This window comes from Labrus bergylta, chromosome 5 (assembly GCF_963930695.1).
Source record: "Labrus bergylta chromosome 5, fLabBer1.1, whole genome shotgun sequence".
Classification (NCBI taxonomy): Eukaryota; Metazoa; Chordata; class Actinopteri; order Labriformes; family Labridae; genus Labrus; species Labrus bergylta.
The window spans coordinates 29,797,234-29,819,971 of NC_089199.1; the positions used below are offsets into that span (position 1 = coordinate 29,797,234).

Here is a 22,738-nt window from a genome sequence, read left to right on the forward strand (position 1 = left end):
GCCTGACTCGCCTTGCAGCAGCAGAGCGGCTTCAGAGTGAATTTTCAGAGCCTCGGCATACACAAATAAAACTTTGATAAAACCCCACCACATGATACTTGCACTTTATCTCCTGCTCAGCTGTCTTGGAAAAAAGTACTCTGCCTCCATAATTCATCTAATACAAAGACCACTCAAGTTCAATCAAGGCCGCGCTCCTATCTTTCCCCACTGGGCTGCTGGTTGGCTAATTCGCTCTGTCTCCACCGGTGCTCCTCCATGCAGCAGCGGGTGGGTAAATTTTTCACAGCGCTCTCTCTCTCTCTTCTTGTTGCACGGGGCTTGTCTGGCGGACACGCACCACAGGTCTGACTCCTCTGTCTTTGTACCTCATGCCTTGTTGCATTTTACATGAAACCTTGCTGGAACAAATGCCCTCTGACTAGCTACCAGCGAGCGAGCTCTCCGCGCCATCCCTGTGAAAATCAGCCCGGTAAAAAGGCTGAGTCTGATTTACATAGACGACTCATGAAAGGCTTTCGGCTTGCAAAGAAAGGAGCCCATTGTCTACACGGGGATTGCAGGGAGATGGAGGCAGATGCAAAGACTGATAATGATGCGGTGGGATGATGGGAAATGAGGAGAGGCTGTGGCAAGGAGGAGCAGGAGCTCGTGTGATTGCTTTCTCCCTCTTTCTCATTCTTCTTATTTTAACGTTTCTTTTATTGAATTCGGGATTATAGTCAGAAACATCATCATCACGATCAATCAGACTTTATTTATATCGCAAAGTAAAGCCGTTTAAAGTGCTTTGCAAAAGATTATACGAGCAATAAAGATGAGAATGAAAAATATGGCAGGAAAACATGTGGGATATGATCAATGCAGGAAAGTCAGACGTTGAGATTTAGAATAAAACATGTAATAATGATCAACTGTTTACTGTAATAGTACATTCAAATATATCATTATGATGAAGATATAAGAACATACATGAAAGGCAGACTAAATGGGTTTTTAGTGTGCATTCACATCTTCTGTGCTCCTCTCTGATCCTCTCCAAGGCTGCTCCAGCGCCTCAGAGCGTCATGGCTGAAAGCAGCAGCACCAAATGTTTTTGTTCTGCTTTGAGGAACGGCCAAAAAAGGAGAAGCAGCGGCTGGATCTGAGGGGCACTTCCTTGTTCATGAAAAACCCAAAAGCATTTCTGAGAGGTGCAACACCATGTAGTGTCTTATAAACTTCTGAGAGAGTTTGAAAATCAATACGACAAACCCAACAGGCGGCCAGCGAGGAGAAAATAGACGTTGAGTCAGCTCGCCGTCTGAACATGTGAGGAGTCATTTGAATCATTTTCTGCTGATAAAACTGTAACAACTGTGCCATCTAGTCACATCATATTAGATGAGACTGGTTATACTGGGGGGGAATCGCCTTTAGCAAAAGTGCAGAGAAAACACACAAACTGTGCAACTAACATAGATTAAAAAACTTTAAAAACACATCAAGTAACATGTAAAATACAATAGAAGAGAAACCACTCACCATTCCATGCATATTTTTTAAATATTTATTTATGTATGATAGATATGAAATAAAAGGGTTGAGGCTGAAAAAAATAGCACCATGCATGCATCCTGCAACCCTATGGAAGGAAATTTAGGACAATCAAAACAAACACCAAACAGACTCACCGTTTCTTTCCCCCCCCCATCTAAGACCGACCGTGGACACTACCTGCATGCCCACATCTCAAACAATTAACCACAGCACCAGCACTTTATTATTAGAGTGCTGAACCGAATAGCTGCTTCTTTCTTTTCTCAGAGATTTCTATTTTTTAACTTCTCTTAACTGTTGTTTTTCTGATGTGACTTTAATGTTTGTCTTCACATTATCATTTTTACTGTCTGTCTTTGCTGCCACTGACAAGAGCTGCTAATCTGTTTTTCGTTGTTTTCATAGCAATGACCATAAAGATATATTCTATTCTATATTCTATCAGCGGCAAAATCAGCTTCATTCTTTTTTTTTTTATTCCTGGAGAGTCATCATCATCAACCTTTATTTGAGTTCTCAGAGAGATCATTTGAGGGCGACCCTCATTTACAATGATACCCAGAAAACATACATAAATGATAAGCAAAGAGAAATGAGGTAAAGCTACCTGCGTGACAAGCAATGAAACGCAGCGCATCGATTTAATCCTCGCTCTCTGAGAGTGTTGTGAAGGACACATTCATGTGATTTTCTCATTCAACCAATCCCCCCAGAGAAGAGCGCCAACCGTTGAAGCCAATTTTACATGGTGGCCAAACCTGGTATTGCAGGGTCACATGATGCAACAGGACCCAAAATACCTTCTTACATTGGGAACAAGATGTCTATAAATCAGCGGATGACTTTATTGGGTTAATTATGCATTGTTATGTGCATAAGAAACATTAATAATATACCCTAGTAGCTATCTTGATGGAGCACACACTATCACGGCTGAGTCCTTATCGTAGTATCTCTGGTTCAATTCCATGTCTCCCTCCGTCCTACTCTCCCTGTGTCTATCTCTTAGAATCAAATAACGGCCCCAAAAAAGAAAAGAAGATCTTAAAAAAAAAGTCTAAAGCTGTAAGTGGTGTTGTCAGAGCTCGTGTTGAATACATTAAAAGTTAGTTTTTCCAAAAAGGACGAGGAGTGTGTTCAGTCCCAGAGCGTGTGGGATTCATTCTTAGAAACCCAAGTTTTTTCTCCTCTCAAGTACCACGCTCCTCCAAAAACAGCAGGAACTGCCAAGAGTTATCCTCCAACATGATTCAACAACACAGTCGAGACATTTACGCGACGCGGCGCACCATAACAAAGTGTGTCGACCAATCAAATAAAATCGATGCTCGCTCTATAGGCCTCTAGGTACTGTACTTAGACCACAACAAATGTAAGAAAAACTAAATAGCAGAGTGTCAAAACTTCTCCAGTTTAGAGGCTGTGAATAAAATCCTCAAAAAAATACACCCTGAGTAAAAAAAAAAAAAAAAAAAATGAGGACAGTTTAATAGATGTGTCTGCCCCAAATTTCTGGAAATCCTTTTGAGGAGAGGATGAAAAAGAAGCTTAACATGGGAGAGCTGTGCAGTGGAGCCACATCAGATCTGATGTGAAAGAGAGCGGTTTGGGATTAAACTCCCATCAGCAGACGAGTGGTAGACATACTTTTCCAGTGCAGGCGGAGAGTGAAGAGAAGAAATGAACACAGAGTCTTTTCCGTCTTGGAGCGCCACAGGGTCGACACGGTACCTCAAACACCAGGGTAAGACACCATAAGCCATGTACACCCTTTAAAGATTAATTGCCAATCAGGGCTGCGGCGCGGCGAGTCAGTGGAGACTCCGAGCGGAGTGAGTGAGATAGTGAATTAATGGACTTGTAATTTTGTGCCGTCGAGGAGGAATGGCTTCATTTGAATACAGTGACATGAGAGCGCAGACGCTTGAGTAGATAAACAGAGGAAGTGACACAGGGCTGACCGAGAGGGGAGTGTAAATATACGGCAGCTGAACAATTGATGCCTCGCTCGCTGTCCCCTCTGTACACTCTAAGTACTGAACGTATACTCCCAAGCACAGACGCCGTCTTTTTCCAAAAGCCCGTCAACACAGAGTCGTGTTACTGTGTCACTTCTTCAGCTCACTGGAGCGGATGACAAACACTTTTTTTAAGAATCCAAATTCATGCAGCGTCCTACACCACACAACTTTTAAGCAATTGTTTTGTAGCAGACATAATCTATGTCCAACAGTGAAACAAAAAAGGGAACTTTTCTAGAGTTAAAATTCAGTTTAGTGCTGAAGCAATACCAGGATGTTTAACTTTTTTTTTTTACTTTCTTTATTGTCATTCAAACTTGTACTTTACAGTGCAGATCAGAACAATTTTTTTTTTGCATTTGGCTCATTGACGTGCAGGATAAAAACAGCAGCAAGTATTTACATAAAAAATATGGTGCAGATATAAATAGATATATAAAGAAAAGCTATGTATAAAATTACTATACAGATCAATATATTTGTGATGTATTGTATTGTATTTTACAGTCCAGTGACTTTGATGCAATACAAGTCGATACTCGTCTGCATACCACAGCAACAACATTAGAAGTCCAGGGCACCAAAACATCAGGTCAATTCTAGTTTTAATTCCCAGAAATTACAAGCGAACTCCTGCATAGATAAATGTGTACAATTTGGAAAGTCAGCAGGAGTATCTGCACCGAAAAATGTTGCCTATGTAATTGTGCTATTTAGACTGTGTCTTCAGTCCCTAACCCTCAATTTCCACATACTCCGTGTGCACCACCACGGTTTTACTCCACTGGATCCGTTTCTGGAACATGTTGCTTTTTTCTTTCTGAGGATGATTTGTTAAGTTGATAAAGTGAAGGAAAATATTACAGGTTAAGTCTGTATATTATTTTTTATTTTGAAATTGACCGGAAGCTCTGTGCGTCTCCTTGTCTGACTTCCTGTATGCGTTGTTATATTCTGTCCAGTTTGACGCGCGCCTGCCAGCGTACTCCGTCGAAAAATATCTCTCGCAGCAGATTTGAAACGGAGCAGAGCGTAGTGCTGTGGTGGCGCGCTCTGGAGACGGACCGCAGCGCTCGCTGTGGAAACACGATGATTGACTGGAGTGGCAGCGAATGGCGGCAAACCTATGTGCATGCATGGAGGATGGTGTATAGGTATCGCCTTGTGAATGACGACCCTGCAAGATGTGAAGTCTTTGCAAAATGTCATCGTCTTCAAGGACAATTACTCTCCATTGGAGACCAAGTTTCTGTCAAAGTCTACTGGAGCGTGGTTGACATAGGATGGATGTTGTTTCCTTCTCTTCTCAGGGCAGAGAATCCACGGTTCAGTCTTTATGAAGGACGTTAAAACAATAAGGGGTTTACAACTGCCAAATAACATTCATCACCCAATCACAGACGAGCACCGCTTTACATGAACACACTCAACAAACTCAAAGCGTAGGTAAAACTGAATAAAAGAGACCACTTTGTGTCACCTCATTACGAAGACAAACTTTGAATATTTAGCTTTTTGTAACGCACTGCCACTGAGAGAAGTGTTGTTCAAGACCATAAAGCACTCAAATGAATTCAAAACATTACTGTCTAAGGTTTGCAATCGGAACACACAATAAAAATACAATAAAAAGCACCACATAAAATCCTAATGAATTCCACTCAATAAATCCCAACATTTACCGTCTGTTGATGACCCTGGGTAGAAAGTCACTCGCTCACCGTTTTGCAGTAAAAATCCACTTATCACCGCTAAATACAAAGTTCTCACAGGCATAAAATGCCACCTCATTTCATGTGCAAATGAAGCAATCTAACTGCAGTGCAGATAAATGTGTCCCTGGCTCTTTTATCCCTTAAACCGCCCTCCAACACACTTTAGAGCTGAAATATCTCGGCTTTTTTTTTTTAACAACATGCGTCATTGTCCTTGTACGACTCCTCAAAAACTCACATTCTTCCCAAAGCGACGGTGTGCCGGGGTTAAGAAATCAATGAAAAAGCAGTTATGACCCTACTGTATTTACACTGTTTCATCATAGACCCTGATTGTGTGCTCATGGGCTGTTTGATACAGAATATCAATCATTTTCAGCCGCGCCAGAACGTGGGATCCAAAAAGTATTTTCAGTCTCACAAACTTTTCGTTGAAATTGGAGGAAAGGGTTTCCAATAATACAGGCCTCCTTTATTTACTTAACTGACATGTATGGGGTATGTATTATGAATTATAATATCATAAAATCACAGCTAATTATGACAATAATTGCCTTCCAATAAAAGCCTTCCAATATTGTTATTCTTTAAAGGAGCAATATGTAACTCTGACACCTGGTGTTTAACATGTGTACTGCATTCCAAATTCAAAACATCAGAGAGAGCTGCTAATTCATTCAAGTTCAACTTATTAAAGAAGATTTGTAAAGTACTGGTGACAGGCACACTGGTGTTTTCAACCACACTTGAATGTTTGTGCAAACTCTTGGAAAAGCAAGCGAGCACACACTGAGCAGGGTTCATGGTGTGTTGGAAGGCATTGACCAATACTGCTGGAGTCAGGAAAAACACATTTATATGCTTCACTAAGTTCCTTTTAGGTCATTCAGGATGGAGATCTTATGTTTACTGCAATTAAGTAGAGTACAGTAATCTTCTCAATAGCATCATGGATATAAAATTACTTTATTATAACAATCGTACTGCGATATGCACCCGAGCGGCAAACCTCCAGATTTGATAAATGAAGCAGATGCGGGAGTGTAAAATCTCTCTGTTAGTCCTGAGGCTGGAAGTCACAAATACACCCATTCCAAAAAACAAAAAGCTTGTTGTTTCAGCAGAAATTAACATGTTTACAGCCTGGTACAAAAAAAACAAATAGGTCTGATTAGCTTATTTGTCGATCGGCAAACACTGAGCAAGTTTTTTTGATGACTCATCCGTTTTGATTTTTCATCAAGGATAGGAGTTATTCAAAATAAGGCGTGTAGCTGACCTGATTGACAGGTGGGTGCAATGTAATGGTTTTTCAAGAGGCTTCAAACCCGCCTCAGCTCCAGCTCTCAGCCTGTCGTTAGACTGAGACAACATTGTGACCGCCCTATTGGACTCCAAATCCCCCTGCAGTAACAGATGACGTCTCCCAGGCTTCGTACATTAATATTCAAAGTCTATGTGTGCATGTTGTATCTGTAAGTTTGTGTCACAAAGGTCAAATTTCTGCGACAAATTTGTCCTGTTCATTAAAGTCATGTCATAAGAGTAGATAAATACTGGCACCAGATATCACTAACACTCATTGTGAGCATTTGTGTTCATCCAGTATGTGACTTTTGGCTAGGGAGTGAATGCTTTTTCTTCACCGAAACTGAATGGAAGCTAATGGAATATTAGACAAGTGGACCGCTGTTCTGACGCCTCGCAGGACGCTCTGAGCTTAAAATACACGCAGGGAGACAGCTCGCCTCACGCTGCTCCTGCTATTGTTAGAACTTCCTGGGCCCTCCTCCATCGTCGCTGCTGCTGCTGCTGCTGCTGCTGCTGCTGTGACCACTGGTGCTGGTGGGAGGAAAAAAAGGAACCACAGGCCGTCACTGCACGAGCTTGCCTCGCCGTGTTAAATCTTCATCTTCATTTATTCTCATTTAGGAGCCAGCTGGAACAGAAAGATATTTTAATATGTGCTTCATTACGAGACAAGCCAAAAGTATTTTTGGTTCTTGAAAGTACAAACATAAAAACCCCCTTTCTTCAGATTTATTTCTGGACTTTTTACGCCTTTATTAGAGAGATAGGACCGTGGAGAGAGCAGGGAATGATGATGGAAAAGAGCGAGGGGTGGGCGTTGAACCCTGATATTGGGACCCAGTTTCCCCTGTCCGTCAATCCAAAGCAAACATAATTTCTTAATGGTTCTAGAGATTATCACGACAGAACAACGTTTGCAATCAGCGCTGCCCTGATTGCAAATCATAAATATTAGTAAAAGTAAATCAAAAAACTTGAAGGGGTGATGAACAGAGGGATCTTCAAATACACATATTCAGACTCTCTCTCTCTCTCTCTCTCTCTCTCTCTCTCTCTCTCTCAGAACCCGGGGTGAAGCGTAAAATGTAAATGAAAACAAGAACAAAATGAGCATGAATTGACACAACAGTCCGTTGGCTACTTAGTCCACTAATAGAAATATAAAATTGACCTTTCAGAAAGGAGTTCTGGTGCAAGCTTTGTGTTAGCTTTAGTAAAATAAACCTTCATCCATGCTAAGTCATTATTTTTTTATACTTGTCAATTTTCCTGCATTTCTTTTACTCATACCGCCCCCTTGTGGAAGTGAAGTACACCTTACAGTCCTTCAGTCTTTGCCAACACTCCTCCAGCTGTCCCTCCCTCTACCTTCTCTCCCCGGCTCGTCTTCATCTCACACATTCGACGGAGCTGAAAATACATCTCCGAAACACGACGTTTCAGAGGCAGTATGAGACGGATCCTGTCAGCGGGAGGGTGAAGAGGGAACAAAAAAGGAGGAGTCGGAGGAAAGAGTCAGGGGGGGACCTGTAGTTGTCACTAATAAAGAAGTACAGCTTCCTTCTCCTTCCGTCACCCTCTTTGTCAAGTGACCCGCGCCACTGAATGTGTCCGCCCCGCGTCCCAGAATCTCCCACAAACATCCTCACCCGTCGTCTCCTCTACTCTCATCCTCGTGGTTATAAACAGTGGACTGAACACATTCTCTCGCTCTTCTTTTTTTGTCTCATCTATTATTATAACTAATGTTTCCTTTGTTGCCAGTTTTGCGCTTTTTTTTTTTTTTTTACTTCAACCCCCCCTTTCCCCCAACCCTTTTTTCTTTGCTTCACAAATCACTTCTTCTTCTCTCCTCTGGTGACAACTCCTTCCTTCCTCCTGCTGACATCCTGTCTCCTTCTGCTCCCGCTCTCTTCTTCTTCCTCTTCTTTTATTTGCGTTTGCTTGTTTGGAGGCCTATATGAGTGATCAGGTGTCGATGATAGAAATGATGAAAGTACATTTTATTCATTCTGTGTCATCACAGGATTCTGAAGAGTTACAGAAAAAGCAATATTTTCAAAGCTGCCGGTAACTCTTCGAGGTGTGATCATGACAATCTAATAACCTTTTGAATTGTATTTTATTTTGGGCTTCAAAAGTATCAGTGGTTTGAGCTTGACTTAAAGCTATGTTTCTGCTTTATTTCATTCATTTAGTGTTGGGCATTCCCCTGATTGTGGAGGATTTTAACAAATATTAACTTGTTTACATATTATGTTATGACTTCATAATGTGCTATCTTCTCTTGTGTTAAACTTGTACGGCTTCTCATTGTTTGAGAGAAACTTTGGTTACTGTGCTGCTGCCTCTTTGGCCCAGATCTTTACTCTCACTTGGATTATTCCTGGTTAAATAAATGTTTGACAGGCTGCACCGTGGTCAGTGCTCCAGCCGCCTTCGACCCCAAACGGAATAAGCAGTATGGGTGGATGGATGGACCCCACAGAGATCCAGGCTCAGATAGAGCTATAATAACCCTGCTGATCATAATAAGATACAAAAAAATGATTATGCGACTTTCAGAGCAGATTGTCAGACCCAAACCAACTGCTTTCTTTGGACACACCTCCTTCATCCCTAAGCTCCCCCCTCGCCTTCTGCTTCCACATTTCCTCTCCCTTCCTGTTTCACCAGCAAGTTTCTGTGAGACGTAGAGCGACACACAAGCGCTGATAAAACCCTGAAAACAAGATTCTGTGATCAATTTCAAGGGATGATATTTGATGGCTTTTTTTAGGCCAGAAGAAAGAAAATTATTGCTTAAATTAAAAAAAAAATAGCACCACTGAGTGGGCGGGGCTGCCTTTGTTACCCCCAAGTTGGACGGGGGGCTAAAGGGAGGGGTTCATGTTGGGGGGAAAAAAACAACGAGCTTTTTTTTTTTATTGTGTTTTTGCTCTATTAATATGCAGAATGTAGCAAATTAAGCCTGAAATGCCTAGAAATGCCCGTACTCCCCGCTACCTGTAATCACTGCTGAGGTGTTTCTACGCCCACTGTAGAAAACATGAAAAATCAGCATCTGATCTGAGGTCAGCGGTACCTCAAGGCCAGCCACTCGCAGGAAAAAAAGAATTGACAACAGATACACTGTAAATTGCTTTCCAGATAACTTTAATTGTTTCGTTTGAAATGTCCGCTTCTGGCAGATGTTGCTTCTTCCCTTTCACTAAAAGCATTATTCAAAAAAAGGCTTTCTCGCTTGAAGCCCCCCTTCATCATTTCGGTTAGAGACTAACTTCCTCCCCCACAGTCCCCCGTGTGCGATACATGTCAGTGATGAATTTAGTTGGAGGCAGTGAATAAGTCCTCTGTCGAACAATTGTGCTTGGAGATGTGTTGTTGGTGCGTATACCATCCAACCTCCAGGAGAGGGGTATTTATAGGTGTTAAGTCCAATTACATCCGTCAGTAGAGGGACATTGACCAAGGCTGGCACAATGCAGATGAAATCGATAACAGAAACCTAAAGGCTGGGAAACAGTAGCAGTTGGACGTACTCCAGAAAAGCCTGGTCACACTAGTTTGCAGTGAAATAAGGAGTGTTGTGTAGATCTTGTTGTATTGATTGGAACACTTTGTGCTTTCCTTCTCTCATACAGAGAAAGAGACGGTCCTCGAGCCGTTCGTGCTGAAGGACCTGCTGCCGTCATCACTGGGGAGTTACTACCGCTACACCGGCTCTCTGACGACTCCGCCGTGCAGCAAGGTGGTGGAGTGGATCATCTTCAGCAGGCCCATATACGTCTCCTACAAACAGGTGAGAAACGCATACACACAACACAAGGTGTATGTTGTTATCTTTATTGTTGTTATCTTTATGATTTGTTTGATTGTGTTTGTTAGTCTGTCCTTCTGTGCTATTCTTTATGTTTTAATCATTGTAAAGTGTCTTTGAGGTTTTAAAAGCGCTTATAAATAAAATGCATTATTATTATTATTATTATTAAGGTAAAATTAAAGCTGCAAGCAAAAGGTGCCTGTGCAGCTTTGAGCGTGTCAGAGTGGCTCCAAATACCGGACATCAAACATTTACCTGGGCGGGATTTTTCATTCGTCCTTGACAGCGCAAGAAGGAGAAGCGTGTCACTTCCTGTGTCCACTATGTGGTGCTAGAACATGTGCACAAACACATAGCTAAATGTGTGATGTGGAACTCGATCAATTCGTCCCACAAGCCCTACTGCCTCTTACCAGTATAGGTGGTAGATTGGACGGTGTGTATTTCCTGTTGGCCCAAATATAAGATGTTTTTTCATTGGAGCACACCAGGAACAAAATGAGTTTGTCTTATATTCAGGGTCAAGAATTTTAAAAGCCACTTATCTGTAGAGCAATGTACCGCTCTCTACTGAGGTCAGCTGTCACTCACAGCTGCAGCTCCAGTGGGAAACACCAGGGGGAGACATGGTGATCACCCAGATCAAAGACGCTAAAATGAAAAAAGTTAACAGACCACTGTGTCAGAATTATGATACCAGGGGGAAGATAATGGCTATCAGTGCAGCATTTGATCAGTCAGCAGAGTCGGTCGTCTCCTAACCAGTCTCCAGCAACATGTCCGATGTGTCCTTTGGGCAAGACCCCAATTTGGCTTCGTCGTAATAAGGCAAATAAATGTGGATGAATGGGTTAAGTGGCTTCTGATGGACTCTTTACACAGCAGCCTCTAACATCAGTGTGTGAATGTGTAGGTGTGACCTGCGGTGTAAAAAGCGTTTTGAGTTGTCAGATGACTAGAAAAGGAATATACAAGCTCAAGTCCATTTACCATTTACGATAAAATACAAGAAAGGCAAACTTGCTGATGTTTTTGTATGTCTGCAAAACTTTTTTTGTAGGTCTTGGTGTTATTCATGTACATAAATGTGTTGTATTGCCTGGCTCCTTTGTTGACATTTTTTACAGGGGCTGCCGTAGAAACATTTGCCAAAGTCACAAGAACCTGATATACCATCTGTCAAGTATCTCAACTTGTGCAATGAAAGAAAAATAAAGAGGTTCTGGTCGAGTCCTCAGATATCTTTGGGTACTCGGACACTTCTCACTGTGTTTAATGATTTGATGATTTACAGTCATGCTAAAGGACAACGTAAAGTTATGTTTGGTCTGTACATATGGAAACACTGTGCAGCCTTATTAAGACCTTCATTAACACCAAAACTGAATCACTTCATCACCTGGAAGATGATACATAATTACCTTCCGATTGAATCCATTATCCTGAACTAATGACTTGTCATCTTGCCATCAAAGCTTAAATATGTTTTTTGTGTCAGGATAGCAGGCAGACGTATTGTGTTGCCGCGGAGAAGCCGCTTGTTGTCAGTGAAATAAATTTCTCTGTGTCTGAGAAACGTAATTTGTCATCTCTGGAAGATCAGATAATTAAGTCATCCTAACAGCAACACAGTTTACCGTGCGGTAATTTGATAATTAAATCATTATCTGCAAATAAAGACCGCAAAGAGGCAATAGAAAAAAAATAGTCCCTGCCTCAGTGGGCTTCATAGCGTAGCATTAAATGTGTGTACCTGAAGATGGACTGATTTTGTTATTAAAGGCAGGGTTGGTAATTTCCTCCAGATCCACTTTTTAAGATTTTGGTGTAAATTGTCTTTAGGTCCTGACAGAAATTAATAACTCATGTTCTCTGAAAAAGGAACAAAGAAAATCCATCATCTGTAGCAGTTATAAGTCTGTAAAAACTTTGACCAATGTCTACCACGAGGTACCAATCTGATGAACCAATCAGACGCCTCCCTGTCGATGACGGAGTTTATACCGAATGAGACATGACACGACGTAGTTTCTGCACAATGTAAGAGATGAGCTGAGGTCCACTTCTGTAGCAAGGGAGCTCGTGCATGTAGGTGAGGGGGCGTGGCTTTAGAGGGAGCACAGAGGGGAGGGGCTGGGTGCAGACGGAGCACTGAGGGAATGCTACTTTCAAAATCATGCTAGTTTTCAAAATGTACTAACCCTGCCTTTAAGGGCACAACAAAGATTATAGTTTGATGCATTTTTATTTCATGTTTGGCTCCCGGTCACACAGACGAATACAAATGAAGCAAGCGGAGTTTACATGAAGTTATATTAAGCCGTACAATCTTCTCGCTAAAGAATTGCGGCCCGCAGCCCAAGTCACATAGTGCTGAAAACAGGCGACCGGGGCACTCTGTGGAAATGGAATAGACTCCGTTCTCTGTGTTAAAAGTTATTGTACTATTAGCTCGACTTTGAAATGACTGTTTTAAGGTGGACATTGGATCTGTTTCTGCTTTAAAGTCAAACGCTTCCTGTGTTGTCTGGTTCTTAAAGTAACTATAAAAGCTACAATCATCCAAATGTGAAGCAGATGTTCTTATTATACTGAAGACTGTCTGTGGATTCCAAGCAAATATCAGAAAGTGCTGTTAGTCAAAGCCCTCTTGGACAAAACTCCAACTTTCCCATGGAAAACAAGTGAAGAGTTGTCTTTTTCAAACGGAGCAGAAACTCCAGAGTGTGAGCACAGATCAGTGAGAAAAGTCTTCTCAGTCTTCTTCATCCCCGAGTCTGAAGAGCACTTGGCAGCCTCGTCCCCTAATGAGACAAAATGAGTTTGCTTAAGAGCGGCAGTTTGAGCAGGCCAAATGTGGATGAAGTATTGGCTTGTCTGCAGTATAGAGGAGCAGGTCGATGTAAGGCTGACTGAAGAGAGGGAGGAAGAATAAAGCTATGACTGAATGCTCTTTTTGTGTCTAACAGATACACCGTTGGAGAGTAAAGTCTATTTTTCTGTTATTATAACAGAACTTGGGATGAACTCAGTCAACAAAGATGAAGAAAAAGTTTCCTTAAAAACGGCCGAGGGCTTTTCTGTTAATTAGAAGAAATAAGAAATGTAATTCCCTTCTCTCTCTCTCTCTCTCCCTGATTTCTGACACTATACACTGTCCTATCTCTCCAATAAAGGCATAAAAAGCCCAAAAATAAACTTTTAACTCCAACTTTTTTTTCAGAACTTTATCGTTCAAAATATTTGGTCGACATATTTTGCCATGTGAGGAGAAATGAGTGCTGATTACCTTTTAGAAAACCTGATTGGGAGCAGCTGAAATTAATGTGTTTTTGGGTTCGGCAACTTCAACTTCACTTTAACTTTCCGAGGGGAAAATTTGTAATGCAGCCAGGTGATAGCAAAGAACCTACATCGACTCAGACATGAGAAACAACATAAAAACATTCCATATTTAAATACAGGAAACAGAGGATATATGGAACTGCCATAAAACCATCATGAAAAACCAGAGACGGACAGCTTCCTCTGACTGTCTCACATCATCCTTTGGAGTCGACTGAAACAAGTTTAACAAGTTCTCGTCGGGGTCAAATCCTCGAGCCGGCTCCCTCTTTTTCTTCTTCTTTCTTTTCTGGCATCCTCACTTTGTGCAGGTTTCTGATTCCGACATAACGGGCAAAACAGTTCAGATATGTCGGTCACATAAGAAAAGGTTCATATCATTTTTGGAGGCGGGTTACATTTTACTGAAGCAACAATAAGTTGAATGTGTGTTTTTTTGGGGGGTTTTTTAATGGCGAGTATTTAGGTGTAAAGTAAGATTTGGTCATTGTTGGTCCCACAAAGCTTCCCCCTTTATCCCCCCCTTATTAGCGGCCTTGCAAGTATCAGCTAAGCAGTCTAAACCACAGATGAACCATGAAGGCTATGCCATAAACAATCACACCTGCTTTAAGAGGAGACATGCTCTTCAGTTTATAGACATGTTGATTCCTCATGAAAGACAAAAGAAACAAAGTCAACACAGAAATGATGTTCAGAGCGACAGAATATGAGAAGGGCAAATTAATAAACAAAGAGTCAACAAGGAAGCGAGCGGCTGGGGGCATGGTGCGTCCTTCCTTTACTCTGGATGTTGATTCCTGACCATTAGCCATTCTTTCTCAACATGTTTAAAAGCCTCTTTTGAAGTCCTTTTGTCTTTTTTTTTTTTTTTTCAAGTTGTGCCACTCTCCTGGGAAAACATCATGGAGGAAGATAAAAGGAGGAGGTTGGAGGGAGAATTAACACAGATGGTGGCTGTAGTTATCTTTTGTCTCTGCTGCTTTGTGTTTTGGTTTCTTGCTCCTCTTTGTGCTCCTCTTTTTGTTTTGGATGAAAGTTTGAAGTAGGTCAGCGGGAGTGATAGCCGTTGCTTTTAGACTACTGGATCGATGCTCGGGCTCTTGCGTAACAACTCATCTAAAATGTCTCCCTCGCAAACAGCCATGTGAGCTCGCCATGGCTTTATTTTTGTGGGTGTTGCATGAATATGAGAGAAGAAAAATTGCGCTTCCAAGAGTTTGCAACCGAACTTTGCTTATGCTATCCTCGTCTCTCATCATGTTCACTATAAATATGTGCTGCTAACTGGGAAACACTGTTGCGATCCTCCTCTTTGCAGCTTTTCCAACTGGGACATGTGGGAGGTTTTTTTTTTTTCATAAATTCCCATCTGGCTTCGTATCCAAGTGTGCCAGCATTTCCAGAAAGCAGGAAAAGAAGCAGCCATATGGAGCTTTTTATCTCCTTCAGAAGATTTTGCATTGTTAGGATGTAAAATACCTCCTCAGCCATTTGCCTCAGCATGATCCGGTTTTGGTGACTAAATTAGCATTTTAACAACACTGAAATATCAAGTTTATATTTGGGCCGTGAAGAGTACTAAATAATATGTTCTCGCCAACATATTGCAAGTTTGGTTGGTGTGCACTTTGAGGGTGATCAACCAAGAAAAATTGTGGGAATGATAACAGGTGAAAACATTGTGAAGGCAGTAGTATTTAAATTAGGCTTTTGCTTTTTGTGGATGGAAACAGTCCACATGTAAACGCCAAAATAGTTAACATTATTACATGCTACCTCATTTTCCTAATGTTGGAAAACCAGTCAAATAAAATACAAATCTGTAAGTCCACCACTTTATCTTCACTTAAAGGAAGAATGTAAGACACAACACATAAATACAGCAGAAATCAAGTATATCCTGATGTGTAAATGTGTCTCTGAGTCATGACTGTCTACAATGAGGGAGAAGCTCGAGTCCCGCTGGCTGTGTTGTTGTCAGAGCCGTGTTTACATGGACGGGACGGCCGGCTCCTCCCCTTGTGTATAAAAGCTGTTTTAGTCAAGAACTAGAGAGAAGAAGAAGAACATACTCACTGATTATTTGGATGTTAATAAGAGTTTTTAGATCACGCTCACTCTGTGTCAGTTTACAGCTACGAGCTAACTAAAGAGCGCTACCATTAGCATGCTAGCACAACAACGCAGGACGCAGGTGATTGCAGCTCGAGCAAAGGACAATTGTGCCCCCCGCTTGCGCTTAATGGTGCTTAATTATGGAGCATTCTAATTGATAACTCCTTCATGCACATGTGGGGAGAGGGGTTGGAGGTGTGTCTCTGGAGGACAGCGGAGGCTTCAGGATGGAGGAGGCGTGGCCAAACAGCAGTTTGTTTTGGTTTCATGCTGGCGCTCAAGGGCGACACCTACTGGATCAAAAAGTCGCACATTCTTCCTTTAATTGATTATTTTTTATTTGTTAGCCTACGTGAATTTTTATTGACCTAATTCACGTTTCAATGATTTAGAGATGATTTATCCTGTCTGTAACTGAGCAAGAAGAGCGGTCCTCACACAGAATCCATGGTTTTACCCCAAAATAACCTTATTGCAGAAAGTATGGTAAGCAGAACTTCAGGCAAAGTTTTTTCAGGTCTGGAGGATTTCCATCTGATCCTGTAATGATTCCTATAAGCCTTGCCCAAAGCAAAAAAAAAATAGATAAAAAATAAAAATGCAAAGACATCCAAGTGTGGCTCCTCAATCCTTCCTTATAAGAAATAAGAACACGCCTTATTTATTCCCTTTAAGAGTGAAAAGCAGCTGTAGCCCGAGGCTTTGGTAATTCTTCATGGGGAAAAACACTGTGTCCCTGATTTCTCTAAAAGATGGTGTTGTTCCCCATGGCAACAAACACAAGCTGCCTATACCATCAGAGGAAAAACCTGCTTCGATTATGTCTGCGCCAACCAAGGTTTATGTTCAAAAACATAGGTGGCCTAGTGATTTCAGCTCAGACGGGGGGAGGCTGATGTGGAGGTCAGGACCGCGCTGTGGCCTGATGTGAGGCTGCACTGTGGTGTTAACGTGAGGAGTGTCTGCATGTGATCGAGAAGTGGAGGAATGACCTGAGGCTGTTTGCCTCGTGCAAACTGAAGTCCACCGAGTTGAGGAGAGACGGATTGGAGGCAGGACATAAATAGTAACCATTCACACACACTTACGGGATGCAGCACCTGGAGGGGGGAACGTTTAGTTTAAGTAAATCATTTTTGAGACATTGCACATTTCATTACATACAGTCACTTTGAGTCATGAAGCTCCTCCTTCAACCTTAAAACTGCTTTAATTTACCTCTGTTAGCAAGAAACCCTGCTTGCTAACAGGACAAAAATAACCGATAGCATTCAGTTATTTTAGCGCTTTAGGATCTTTCAACTAAAATCTATCGTCTTGTTGAGTCTGACTGCTGTATCTGTTGTAGTGCAGCTTCAACAATATTACATGAATTTCTAACCTTAAGGGCTTTTGTCCTATAATTGCGTTTTCTACACAAAACCAAAGCAATTTAGTTTTTAGCGTTTTTAGCCTTTTCAGCGCTTAGCAGTAGTAATTCAACTTTTGGAACATAACAGTGCTTATTAATTTCACATCTCCCTTACTGACCAATTAACATCAAGAAGGGGCAAGACTTCTTATGGTGATGTTCTGCAAGTCTTTTCCTTGTAACATGTGTCTCTAGTCTCTCTTCAAACCCTGCAATGATGAGAAAAGTCCATCCTCTCCATCTTTTCCCTGCTCCACTTTTCAGAAAATATGTGCTCAAACAGGCCGTTTGGAGGTTTTCCCTTCATGACATCACAAAGGGCAGTAGCCCCTCCCCCAGGTGGGTGACACTCCCACAGCTAGGTGTTTGTTCTGCCCTCTGAGTCTGCCTTCTCACCGTAAACAATAGGGCATGGAGCGAGAAAGCCTGAGTCATCTAAGCCCTTCCAGAAGTCAAAATGTATTCTTACTTTGACTTGGTTAAGTATGATACTGAGCTTCCAATGCTTCCCTAAGTTAATGTAGTTCATATAATACAAAAGTTCTTGTATTCCAACAGCAAGATGTCAACTTGAGGGCATTAATAAAAGAGAGTTTATTCCTGAAGACCTTCCCTCGTTTATCTGGATTAGTGGTTTCTGTAGAAGAGCATCCAATTTCAAGAAAACCACTTTAAAGTTTATCTTGTAAACACTTTCTAGAAGTAGTTAGAAAATCATATCTTTGTAATTTACACATTTTAAGTCCGACCATTTTTCCAGTGCGTGTTAATTTAAAAAAAAATGTGCTGGAAAATGATTTTTTTTCAGGTTTTGGGTTCTTCCAAACTCTCAGCTTTCGAGAGCTTTATCAAAAAGATATTTGTTTCTGCAGGAGATGAGGAGGAAATGTGCCAGCACTGAGAGAAAAAAGGACTTTTTAAGTGCCTGCCCGTGGGCCCAAACGCTGGAAGAGACCTTAATAACAAACACTTTGGGTGCATGTGTGTATCTATGTGTCAGCTGCATTAGAACCCAGGAACTCCAAACCTAACCTATGTCCTCCCCACCCACTTCAGTTGGATTCAACAACAAATCCCTGCCCACTCCCGAAGCTGAGCAAAAGCATAATGAGACATGTAACCTACTACCTGAAGTGGGAGAGGGAAAGGGCTAAACCAACAAAGCTACTCCTACACAAAGGAGTAGGCTAAGGATCTGTGTTTATTCTCTTATTGTGCACTGTTACCTCTGCATTCTTTGTCCAGCCGAAACCCTGAGGGTTTACTGCAACATGGAAAACTGTGACCGACCACACGCTTTTCTGTATTTGCCTCATTCCTTAATGATCAAATTTTACTTTAATTATCCACAAAAAGTCACTGGATATGGGCTTTATGGGCATGTTAAGTTTGTTTTGCAGCAGCTGATGAAAAATCACTGTCAGACTTCCTTTTGTGCTTTTAGTTTTTCCTTTTTTTTCCCCCTCAAAAAAGGGAATATCTCTAATTGAGCTATTTTTTTGCAACTGAAACTCTGTAGCTTCTTCTTCAATTCCCTTTTGTATTTAAGTAGCACACCCATTTTCTTTGCTGATCAATTATAGGTTACATTAATGGTCTTAAACCGGCCATCGATCATTGAGCAATGACCCAACTGTAGCGTCACAGACTGTAGAGAGGCTGGTTGGTCACCCACCCCCCTTGCTCCCTGTGCGCCCTCAAAAGCCACGCCCCTCACTTACATGCACACGGACGACCAGGGAGACAGGGAGCTGTGTGATTGGTTCATCAGATTGGTACCTCGTGGCAGACATTGGTCGAAGTTTTTACAGACTTACAAACTGCTACAGATGACAGATTCTTTGTTCCTTTTTCAGAGAACATGAGTTATTAATGTCTGTCAGGACCTAAAGACAATTTAAACCAAAAACTTAAAAAGTGGATCTGAAGAAAATGACCAACCCTGTCTTTAACTTTGTAAAGTATAATAGATCATCTCTTAAATCCAAATTATCACAATTGCGATGCCAATTCCTTTAATGTCAATTCCCATTATGTGTTAGCATCAAGCTAACAAACTAAGATGTACATCATAGTCCATCATCCCCCTACAATGCACCAGCCATGACTGATTGGTAGTTTTTACTTAATTTGACCTTAATCATAATGAAAGTATCTACAGGGTTTCATTCGGTTTCTTCTTTCTTGAGGGTTCTCTCAGTTTCATCTTTTTCCAGAAGATTGGTTCAGGTTATGGTTAAGTCGAATAAATCATAATTAGTCCAAAGACATCCCTTCAGAAATCATCCTGAGGCTCCACGGATGAATTTTCCATCTTCAGACATCCCTTCACTGAGACCGAGATTTACCTTCATCAGACTGACTCTGTCTCTCTGCACTGCCCCCCCCCCCCCCCCCCCCCCCCCCCTTCCCATCACTCGCTTGCACACAAGCTGTTTGCTTCCAAACACATGTACCGAGTCTCCATCTGCCAGCACAGACAGAACGATGACACTTCAATCACACAGTGCAAATCCATGTCTGGTCGCCCGTCTTGCCACCCAGCACGGGTTTGACAAATGGCGACATGCAGGAAGGGGCCAACTTCAACATCAACCCGACGTAGAACAACATGTTCACAGCTTGATATGATGGCAGATAAACTCAGATTAAAACTCATCTTGAAACAATAGCACTGTGTCGGCTTCACCAATCACAGGAGCTACCATTAGAATAATCAAACACAAATGCTGTTCTATAACAATGGTTCTGATGTCTTTTTTTTATCAGGATACGGACAATATCCATGAGATTGCATACTTAATTTTCCACCATGTTCTGTTCTGAGATAACTCTTAAAAAATCAGAAACTTAGGGGTGGAGCTAAGGGGGCGATGCTTTTCATTGAAGCCCATTTCATGTTGTTAGAACTTTAAATTGTGACTCGGCCGCCCTCGTCAAAGTCTGGCTTTGCCCAAACCTTTCTATCCACCCACAAAATATACATCTAATATTCTAGATTCAAACCCACAGAAAATCTTCTTCTAACCTTTTATTTATTGATTTCAGAAATGATTGAGAAGTTGTTTTGTGAATCTATGATGATGCTTGGATTAGAATCAGGTCGACAGGAGCGTACAGGAGGCGGAGCCTATTCTACCTAATAGTCAGATAAAAGCAAGAGGCCCATTTAATACTTGTTGAAGCAGCCAAAAAGGTCATAACATTGAACTGGCTTAAAAAGAAATCCCCCAACCTGTGAGACACAGAAATGAGTTGTTAAAAGGAATTAACTTAATGGATGCACAGACAAAGGCCTCCTGGGAAACGGCAGTGCTTCACTTATTAATAACACAGGCATAGTATGGGGGGGGGGGACATATTTACAGAAAACAAGGAAATCACTTTTTCTTTTCTTTTTCTATCTAGTTTTGGATAAAAATTCTATAAATAAAAAAGCTCTGTTCTTCTTGAGGTGCTTCATTTTTTGTGTCTTTATGTGTCCAGGCAAATCCAGCCAGGAGTCACATGGTGTGTTTCTTCTTGTTCTTCTCAGAGTATCAGATTGTTAGCTTGCCTGGTTCATACATTTTGCTAGTTGACATTATCTTTCAGCAGCTCTTTTAGCTTTGGAGCACTGTTGGCCACCAATAATCCGACCTGTGTACTCTGGAAATGTCTGATCCATCACCCGGCGCCAGAATGAGTCTGAGAACTACATTACCCAGACACTGCATGCCAACGGGCAGGGCTGAATCGGCTAGTTTGTGTCGTTCTATGCAAATAATGTGACAACAGTAATTGTCACTTATTATTTCAATGTGTTCGTATAAAAACGGACTATCTCGAGGACTTTGCCAACTCCAACACTCCACTTGTAGCACCTCTTGGAGTGTTTTTGTGGCCACAGCCTGACAGACATTATGACAGAACATGAATATGCAATTAGGACTCCAAAACTGCAATTATCTCCCAGGACGGCACTTCAGAGATGCAGGCCACCACAAGTGCCAGCACTCACGGAAAGTTCATGTTTTGCAAGTAAACCCGCAGGGCTGGATCAGGAAGTTGACTTTTCGTCTGATTTTGTTGCCTTATCCAAAAAAGTAGATGTGGAGGGCTTTTGAAGCTGTTATTAATTTCTTGCTGAACTATCTTTATATGCAAAGTACAGTGTTAGTTTCTGGTAATTTAACTGAATTTGATTGCCTGCATATACAGTGTATGCTAGCATTGAAGGCCTTTCACCGACAGTGAGTGTATGTTTGATGGTAGCCATACTGGATTCTTGTCGTTAGAGTAGTGTTGGGTTTAAACCAGGGCAGGAGACTCACTTTCAGCTCAGACCAGCCCAGTTTACTTCACTACCTGTCACTGGAGATATTTCATTTCAGCTTTATTAGTAAATTATTCAGAAATAGGGTCTTTAATATCCTGTTGTTCAAAAATCTAATTTCTGAGATGTTTTTTTGTGCACAGCTTTATGATCCTGATCTCGTCTGTTTGTCATTATTTGTGTCCTTTTCAAATCTCTTTTAGTGTTCGTCAGACACATGTTCTCACAATGTTGAATGCCTTCATTTGAATGCTTTTATAAACGTGTGGACTGGAAAGTTGTGGTGTTCCAGGTTACAGAGCAAGAGATATCACCTGGCCGTCGAATACCTGGACGCCCCTCCCTAGGTGGGAAACACTGCTTACTTCATGTTCCCCCGAGGCCAAACGATCGCCCCACACTTTCAGAAGTACTGGTCTAAAGTGAAACGCTACTTGAGCAATAAGAGCAGTTTGTATAGTTTATCAGCTGTCAGTGTACACCGGCCCTCGTGGCCCCTACGTTTGCATTTATTTCTCCAGGTCATCAATGTGATTGGAAGGAGAGGGTCTCTTTCTAATAGAAAGAATCATTTGTAGTTTGGGTTTTCATCCCCTGATCTCTGCTGCAACCTTCCCCGTGTTACAGTCGAAGTGAGTGACACACAAGATGATGATTTTTTTTATTGATCTTTATGGTCTTGTCTCTGTTTCGACCTGCCTCGGTTTTGGTCTTGACTCGGCCTCGATCCCAAAATGTCTTGGTCTTGCCTCGGTCCCGGAGCACTCTGGTCTCATGAATGTCTTGGTCTCGGTTACTGCGGTCTTGACTACAACAATAAAAGTTCAAAGTCTCGGCAAGAAAGATTTTTCAGTGTATTACCAAATTATTATTTTATAACAGAAAACACATTAACCATTTAAATTCTTGATGCTCGAGGGGAATTATTCAAACGTATCCCAGTGATATTTTTCAACATTATTCATATTTTCATACATCTATTGAACACACTCTTCATATGTGGAAATGATTATTCTTGTATTTACAGTATTCTCTTTTGACTTTCATGTTTCTGTGTGAAGCCTTTTTGCTCGGCTGCAGCAGCAGTGACCCACTTTCCTCTTGGGGATCATTAAATTTTCATCATATCTCATCGTGTTT

The 22,738-nt window shown here is 41.5% G+C and overlaps 1 protein-coding gene across 1 annotated transcript in view; it reads left to right on the plus strand.

Moving 5' to 3' along the window:
• ptprga (protein tyrosine phosphatase receptor type Ga) overlaps positions 1–22,738 on the plus strand; it is a 415,165-nt gene that overhangs the window by 322,962 nt on the left and 69,465 nt on the right. The window contains exon 7 of the mRNA XM_065955381.1: positions 10,231–10,388. Within this exon, the coding sequence (XP_065811453.1) occupies positions 10,231–10,388 (158 nt within the window). The remainder of the gene's footprint in view (positions 1–10,230; positions 10,389–22,738) is intronic.